Source organism: Melozone crissalis, unplaced genomic scaffold (assembly GCF_028551555.1).
Source record: "Melozone crissalis strain CALT ecotype California unplaced genomic scaffold, PUWL_Pcris_2 ptg000008l_1, whole genome shotgun sequence".
Lineage (NCBI taxonomy): Eukaryota > Metazoa > Chordata > Aves > Passeriformes > Passerellidae > Melozone > Melozone crissalis.
In genome coordinates this window covers 10,000,001-10,009,032 of record NW_026535786.1, presented here as the reverse complement: position 1 = coordinate 10,009,032, position 9,032 = coordinate 10,000,001, and the positions used below count along the sequence as shown (strand labels likewise).

At 44.8% G+C, this 9,032-nt stretch overlaps 1 protein-coding gene across 1 annotated transcript; it reads right to left on the bottom strand.

The window, feature by feature from the left end:
* Positions 1–667: 667 nt before the first annotated feature.
* KCTD14 (potassium channel tetramerization domain containing 14) lies at positions 668–4,365 on the bottom strand. The gene is made up of 2 exons (XM_054270113.1): positions 4,306–4,365; positions 668–1,339 (listed from the first exon to the last, which is right to left on the bottom strand). Exons 1-2 carry the CDS (start codon positions 4,363–4,365, stop codon positions 668–670), a joined length of 732 nt encoding a protein of 243 aa, XP_054126088.1.
* Between the last annotated feature and the right edge of the window lie 4,667 nt (positions 4,366–9,032).

Sequence of the window (9,032 nt, the reverse complement as noted above, 5' to 3'; positions counted from 1 at the left end):
CCTCATATCAGTGATGGTATTTTTGCCTTTTGTTTATCCGGGGCCGTAGCTGAGGTTCTCTGTCTTTCCTTCAGAACAAATAATAAATAATGGTAATAAATATATTGACTAGAGAGTAGCTTGTCTGCTGGAGAAAGAAGAAGTGATCATAGGACACTGAATCCTTCCTTTTAACCCAGATTCTATTGTAGAAAGGTAGGAGAAGAACAGCTTTTGCCTTCCCGTTTAGAAACCAAATTTAATTTGAGTATGTGGTAATATCATTGTTTCAGTCAGGATTTCCACATATGTGGCCTGTTCCCATTTGAGAGAGCAACTCTACATGTCCACCAGGCATATTTGGGATTATTCATTTCCCTTGGGTTAAGTGAGGTTGGCTCAATTCACAGATCCATCTCTTTGAACTGAATGAATAGTAAGCAACACTGAAGAGTAAAATTCCTCCTTTTTCTGGAGCCTTTTAAAACCTCTAAAAAGTTATCCCCTAAATCCCAAGTAAAGTGGCTCTTAAGTGTTCTTTGATATGGAAAACAGCCAAAGGAGATCCTTTTGTTGGCCTGTGTGTTTCTTCCTATCCCTCTGATAGCTCGTGGTTTATTCTCCACAGTCCAGGTTAATTTGTTCCAGTGATTGCTTTCCGATGTTCCGTATCAATGGTGGCACTTTGCTACCACCAGGTGAACAGGAACTTGTAGAAGAAGTCGTGCGACTTGAAGCGAAAACCTTTTTCAGCAACATGGGGCTGAAAGGATATTTTGTACCCTTTGGCTTCAACATCCATTTGAATGCAGTCCAGCAGATCAGAAATACTGGGCACAGCCTTCCAGGGGCCAAACTTTACCACGGATTTTTTATCCATGTCCAAACTGTTCAAGGCATCCTGACACCTGGCTGCGTCCTCCTCGGTTCTGACCACGCACACGATGACGCTGGACTGTCGGGACGCAACCGCTTCCGCCCTCGCGATGCGGATCATCAGCTCGATGTTCTCGCTGTAGTTGGGCACGCGGGCCAGAAACTGCCTCCTCGCCACGAGCTCCCCAAAGATCTGTGGGGAGTCCTCAAGCTGCTTGATCAAAGGCTCTATGTCATAGAACAACGCCTCCTTGTAGACATCCTGGATGCACTGGGTGGGCACTTGGTTACTGCGTAGGTACTCCAAGATGTATTTGAAGTAGGTGCCTGGCCTGTCGATGAAGAACCTCCCTTCGGAGTCAGTCCTGAGTTTGGGCTGGCCGGTGAACATCTCTGCCAGCTTGGAGCCAGGGTGTTTCTTCAAGGTGCTCAGTGTTGTCGTGTACATCTCCCCACCAACATTTAACTCCACAATTGGTGACAACTGAAAAAAAAATAGTGACAAAAAGCCGTGTGCATTATCAGTCTGAGGTCATCAACATGGAAGTGTCAAGGAAAAGATAGATGATTGTACTGGGGACAGCCAAAGGCTATACAGAGACTCCATCATCAGAAGGCATGAGAAGACACTTTATTTTTAGAAATCTACAGTTCTGATAGAAACAGTGGTGGACCTAAAACCTGATTGGCCTTTAGGAATCTTCTCTCACACTATTGGTGAACTATGAATAGCACACTCTGGAGAATCATATCTATAAACAATGGTTACAGAAAGAGAGATAATTGTTTGAATTCTTTCCTCTAAGTTTCCCACAGCTTCTAAAATCCTGGGAGAATTATGTCTCTCTCTGTTCAGAGGATATGTAATTACTACAGCTGGAGGATGGAATGATGGTGTGAAGAGCAATATGAGCTCCCATTTTGTGGGTATCAGATGGGAACCTCTACCTCATTTATTGGAAAAAGCAGATGCAGGATGCTTATACAGCTCTCACCTCCAGAGCAGCAAAGACTTGGACATTTCTAAATGGCTAAGTCCTCACCTCATCTTTGGGATGTAGGAAAATGTCATTTTCCTGGTGGGAAAGAGGGAAAAGAAGTACCCTGCCCAGGAAAGCTGGGAGTGACTACAGGATCCAATACTGATCTCCTAAGCAGCTCACAAACATTGTCCCTGTGGGCCACCTACAGCAAGAGCAGTACATGAGCTCTCACCCACCCCATGTGCAGAGGGACAAAGATAGAGCCCAAAGCTGTGCTATTTCATTTTTATAATCTGAACTGTCCTTTCCTCTTTAAAGGAGAAACTAAAGCCTTTAAAACTTTATAAATAGGTGGAATTGGCTTCCGCTCATCTAGGGGTTCAGCTGCAAACACTGAAGTAAGACACAAAAATCCATCATGTCAGAGATGCAGGACAGAAGCTCTTTAGCAAAGCGCCTAAAAATGTGTGATGGCTTTAGTTAGGAAATAAAGGAAATATTTCATGCACCTGACATGGACTTAAAATGGAAAAATGTAAAGATTGTGTGTTTGTTCGCATTTTTTAACCCTCTGTATTAACACCATTGTGTGAATTGAAGGAGGCCTGAATGCCTGGAAAGCTGGACTTTTTAAATTGACCTTCTTGTATGTTCAGTTCTGAAAAATTTTACTAGCTTCCCTTTGCACTTGGTCATTTTATGTAGTACTCAGTAGATGAGAAGAAAAGGGAAGAAAGAAAGAAAGAAAGAAAGAGAGAGTTCTTTTTCTCCTGCCAGCACTACTGTAATGCAAGTCACAAGCCAGGCCAGGCCACACCTGCCATTGGGAAGGCGTCAGTCAATAAACAACCCTATTTTTCAGCAGTTCACCTGCACTTTCTTGGATCTGATCACAAAAGGAACTGCCTCAGTGCTGCTGGTCACATGCCTCAGGTGAAGTGTGTACTTAAGTGCTTAGCTGGATCACATGGCTACAGACCCATGGGATGACGTGAGCTGATCTCACAGCACACACCAAGAGAAGGGAGGGCTCTTGTGCCCTCTCCCTGTTCTGTTCTTGTACCTCTCTGTGTGCTCTCTTGATCACCTCATGCCAGCTCTGCTTCTCTTTCATCTTAGTGAGCTGGATTGGCTGATAGAGGATTTAACGAGCACAGAGCTGACAAAAGGATGGGACTAGGAACAGACAGCCTGGTGCAATGGAGACTTTTCCTTTAAACAGGAGCAAACGATCAGATTTAGCAGAAATTTGCTCACACCCTAAGCAAGCCAGGGAAGCAAGAGGAGGTTCAGGTCAAAGAGCCTGCTGGAATATTGCTTTGCACTAGTGTGGGCAGTTTCATTTCAAGAGCAATCATTTACACTTGGGTCAAGAAGACAAGTACTATTCTGTCTGACACTATCTTGTGATTTCCACCTACTGAAAAACACAGCCCAAAGCTGTTTCTGTAGTCAAGTCTCTCCCTAGGAGATTTGCTATTAGTCCAAGAGCTACCAACAGCACTCCCCACCAGGGACCGTTTGACAGGAGAGTCTCAGGCTTTTGAGCCTTTGCTCCTTTGTCAGATGGCAGGTCAGATGTTTCATGCTGTTTGTCACTAATACAAATGGATAACATTTATTCCTTTATACAGTAGGCCAACTTCATGTTCTTGCATCTTGATTCATTGTTTTAGCCTGGCATCAAAGTGGTTCCCAGTGGACGGGAAGTACTGGCACCAGCTGATTCCCAGTTCTGTAAATAGCCAGCAAGACACTCAGGAAAGTCATTCCATCCATTTGTGCCCCAGTTTACTAATCTGTAAAATAGTTACTTCCATAGGAAAGCATTTTGCAACTTACATCTGAAAAGTGCAACATAGGAAGCTTGGGTTTTCTTAATACAGAGAGGTCTGGAGAAGAGATTGTTCAGCTTTAAGCAAGAAGACAAACTGGTTAGCAATAGACTGAAAGCAAAAAGAGTAAAAAGAAATAATCTCATCACTGATTCCCACCTAGTAACATGCTGCTTGTCTGAGACTGCCAATAATCTTCCTTATAGGTAGAAAAACTACTGCTCCCACCTGATGATCCTGCATGTCAACAACACAGGGCAGCTTTGGCATCATTAGAGACTCATAAGACTTGTTGAAAACCCCAAAACCTACAACAGGCTTTTATTTAGGGAATTGACCAATTAAATTCTGTATTAATTGAATCCCGTTTCTTGCCAAAGGAGAAGAACCACTCTGGTAATTTGCTGTTGTCAGATCTTGCATGCCTGTGAGAGACCTGGCCCTCCAGAAACACAACAGGTGCACACAGGCTCAGCTTTTTAACTAGAATCTTCTTCTTAGGGATATATTTGGCAAGGCCTGGTGTCTTCAGATTAGCATATGGGGGAAAAAAACCCACTTGAATGCAGCCCAGCAGGGGTGCTTTGATCCCACATGAGGGAATTGTGCCCTTGAGGACATACCTTACTCACCGTATGCAGGCTGCCGGTGACCTGCTTCCCAAGGGGCTTGTGCTCCGATGAAATGCTCATCTTCCCCAGGAGCTGAGGGCTCAGCTGTTTGGGAAAACCTGCTGCTCAGTGCTGGTGTCCTACCCCACACGCAGGATGGCTCCCAGCTGTGCTCCAATCCTCTTTCCCTTGGTCTTTCTTCCTTGGGTCAGCTTTCCCCCGCTCCCAGCCCAGCTGCTGCCACAGAGGTTCCAGGTTGTCCCAGGCAGAGTGCTGGTTCTAGCTGCAGGTGTAGGGAGAGGGGAGGGGACAGCCTGCAAGCGGAAGTATTTGCTCATTAGTTTTCTGGCAACCAGCAAGGTGCAGGGTGGACTCAGGCTGGCTGCCAGCACACACCTCGTGCGCTGCTGTGTGAGTGGCGACTGAGGGCTGAATAATCCCTTCCAAGGGAGGCACCTCCAGTGAGCCCTGTGAGGTGTGCCTGTGCGTCCACCTCTGCCTTGACAACTGATTGTATCAAAACCAGTCAACACTTTCACAGCATTTTGGCCTAAGTGCACTGCTGTTTTAAAGCAGTTTATCCCAAACAATTTCACTGATCCCATTTTTCATTTACACTGATCACAGATCGACAGTGTGTCTACAATCTGTCCAAGGTGGTGGCATTTTCTTCCTCACACATACAATCTCTGGGCACTGAGTAATTTGTGCAAGGTAAATAAAACCAAACCTGAATCTCTGCTTGAACATAAACTCTTAAATTGACCATAAATATTTGATTATTATCTTTGCATGACATTGTTTCCAATATCCTGTCTCCACCAAATATAGAATGTGGGCAGCACCACAGATTTAGTGGTTGTAAGACTATCACAAAATCAAAACACTCACAAGGATGTAGTGAAGGTGAACTTGAAAGTACTTAAAGGGGGATTTATAAAAAAAGGAGAGTGAATTTTTGCCTGAGCACATCATGACAGGACAAGGGGGAGCATCTTGAAGATAAAAGAGGAGAGATTTAGATTAGGTATAAGGAAGACATCCTTTACTGTGAGAGTGATGAGACACTGGCACAGGTTGAGAAAGCTGTGGATGCCCCGTTCCTGGAAATGTTAAAGGCCTGGTTAGATGGGGCTTTGAGCAACCTGTTCTAGTGGAAGGTGTCCCTACTTATGACAGGGCCGGCGGTGGGGGGGGTGGGAATAGAACTAGATAGTCTTTGAGGTTGCTTCCCAATTCCAAACCACTCTGTGATTCTATGATGATTCTGTGTCTGTGTTAATTTATTAAACACAGAGTATTACATCAGAGCTAGCCTAAATAACCTCTCCAGAACCAGACCACAGCCCTTCAGGGTCTCCTTTACTTCATTCCAGGTCATTCTAAGTGCACTGTTGCTTCCAAATTTGTCTTCAGGGCACTCATCACTTCTGTGTCTTCGTTTCATTCTGGTTGCAAAATTGCCATGGGCATGATTGTCCAGAGATGTAACATAAAGTTTGTAATGAGAGACAATATATTTTATTAGATCAGCTGATACAGACGGATAAAACTATCCATGTTTTATGGCACATGAGGCATTACCATGTCTGTCAGATTCTGCTTCAGCTTGCATGGGGACTTTTTCCCCTTTTTATTTTTCCAGCTTCTGTTGGTCTAAATAAAAGGTGTTATCCCCTCTACCAACCTTGCCTCACTCTCTTTTGTTTCAAGATGCTTCCTTTTGCCAGCAACCAAAAGAAAAGGCTCAGACAAATACAACGCTTCCTAAAAATCTTCCTGGGGGAGATGTTAATTCTGAAAATTGTCAGTATGGTATATAAGGAAATAATTTGCACAAAATCTGCATTATGCTCATGGACACCAGCTTTCTTGCTTTGAATACCCCAGGAGTTTTGCTGGATCTGTATCCTCTCAGAAGACAGCATTGATCTGAGCAGGAGCTTGAGGCACAGAGGGAAAACCAGTTAGAATTTAGACTGATTCACTTCCCTTGAAGCCTGTCCTCATGAAAGGCTCCATCAAGCTGGGCCCAGACTCCTGAATGCTTTGTGCATTTGGGTAAACCTATCACTAAACCCATCTTACATTTTGCTTTCAGTTCTCTTAAGCATCCTCAGGGATCCTCTGAGGACCTCCTCAGAGGTAACCTCTGTCTGAGTTATCTGTGCTGCTTTGAATAGAAATGCTTGAATTTTCCCTTTACCAGACCAGCAGAACTGGCAGTGCTGGATGCACCGGTGAGGTCTGCTTGGGACCCCAGGTTTTGTGACTTGCAATAAATTTTAAAAGATTAATGCTTACTAGAAAACAGGGAGACCTGGAAGATCTGCATGTCCTGGACCTCTAAAGGCTGCAAATCCCATTCTTTGGGCTGACTTATGTAGATGTTTCAGATCATATCCTGGATATAGCTGACAGAGTTCACATCCACCATGTCTTCAATGCTGGAGTGGTAACTTTTCCTTCTGCAGCTGCAGAGATGAAAAGATGGGTGGACCATCACCTCTCTGCTCACACAAGCTTTTCACTCAGGCAGGGTGAAGGGCAGTAGATGAGTTTACCTTGCTCATCTGAGAGATTTCCCCAAATCAGAATCAAGGGTGGCTAATGACATTCAATTCCACAACAGAAATCCTTACCACTTTAGCAAAAGGAATAGTTGCCAGCTCAGAGAGTCCACAACGCTCTTCTACTGCTACAACAACCATGGCTTGTCCTCAGTGTAATGAACATACTGGTGTGGTTCCTCTGCTCACAGTTTTTATTCTATGTAAAAGGGATATTTCCAAGCCTGTAAATTCTTTCAGGCAGGGACCATCCTTTCCCTGTTTTTTCATGAAAGAACTAGCCTGTGCCTGGACCTTGGATGAGCAACTACAATATGAATCATAAAAATAATCATATTAGTGCTTAGAAATTTGGTTTTACCAAAGAAAAATAACTTGATAGTGACTTTGTGGGGAATAAATATGTGCTTTTTGAAAATTGTATAAATATTTATATAACATGAGCTGGAACATATCTGTGCTGATACATACATTTACTCAGAGAATGATGAGGCACTGGCACAGATTGCCCAGAGAAGTATGGCTGCCCCACCCCTCGAAGTGTTCAAGGTTAGGTTGGATGGGATCTTGATGAAACTGACCCAGTAGGTTACATCCCTGCCAAAGGCAGGGGGTTTGGAACTGGAAGATCTTTCAGGTCCCTTCCAACCTAAACCACTCTGCGATTCTGTGACTGTGCATCAGTTTGGAAAATAGTAGTACTATCCATAAAAGTATTTATCAAGTTTTTATTCTTTAATATGTTGAATTGTCAGCCTCTGTTTAAGAGACTCAGCAATTCAAGAACCACTCCTAAATCAAACACCATGTGCTGTGCAAACACTGTCAGCATTCCTAACTGGTGCCTTCCAGCCATTTATCAGCTCCACCCACCTTCTCAGGATGCACGGCTGAAGGCTTGTATCTGAGATCTCAGCTGCCACGGTACATTCCACTGTTAAACAGCGCAACAATTTTTCTCTTTTATTTTCTGTGTAATTAGAGATTCACTAAAATAAAAGCAAGGCAGGAAGGTCCTGCTCTTGTCTTCCTTTTAGAGTGCTGTGGATCTTCACTTGCTGCTGAGTAATCAGGACCCCGCTAAAGGCGTCAACATGAATACATGAGCAAGGCATGGAGCTGCCTGGAGGTGAGGGAGGATACAGGCATACCATCTGCAGAACATCTGCTCATTTTAGATGGAGGCTTTTGGAGCTGATGAGTCTCCGATTTCAGCCTGAAGGATGTTATTTCACTTTTGTGATATGGCAGATTCAGAGAGCACCTGTAGCAACACAAACAACACAACCAGAGCCTGCAGCACAGGGCTTGGTGGCAATCCTCCTCTCACCACAGATGCTCAGAGATCTCCAGTTTTATAATCAAAAGTGGAAAGTTGATGGAGAAGCACTGTTCAGCCAAAGGAGCACTATTTCAACAGCTGAGATTTTTAAAAAATGTGTGGAGCAGGCAAGGGGGCACTTTCCTCTAGTGCCCAGCTCAGCAGGATTTCCTAAGGGTGGTATGTCCAGGAGGAAATGAGTCCCTTGGAGGTGGGACTCAGCCTGTCCTGAAGGCTCTAACCTGCCTGTGAAGAGCTTGTATCTCCTGTCCACCCACTCAGTGAGGGCTTTGTCCTGGTTTCCCCACAGTTCACAGGGATCAGAAGTGAGCAAGGTCCTGCCTTCGTACTCCAACTGAGCATCCCCACCTCCTCCTCTGTCCTCAGCTCAGGAGTGTGTCATGACCAAGCAAGGAGGAGCAGAACTGCCTCACCTGTTTTGCTGGAGCTTGTGAGGATTCCAACAGGTTGTTCACAGGAGAGGACACGGTGCTGGGAATCCAGGAGAGAAGGGGATGTTGTGGGAGGGAAGGAAGGATGTTGGGATTTAGCTCCAAGTGATGGCAGGATTGCTGAGGTTTTGCAGGGTGGGGGAGACAGAGAGATGGGGGAAGATTCATCTCAAAGCCTTGCCAAAGAAACGCAGCTCATCTCCCTGCACTGAAGCGTGGCCTTGGTGGCCAAGGTCCTTCACCCTCATGTACCGGGGGATGGTAGTTTGACAGAAGTGACAGCTGGTAGGAAACACAGGACACATCTGCACAAGGCTTTGCATTTTATTTACATTTCCAAAGAGAACGGTTTGGAGGGGTTTAGGCACACACAGAAAAAAGCATCCCTTCTAAGTTACAGATGCC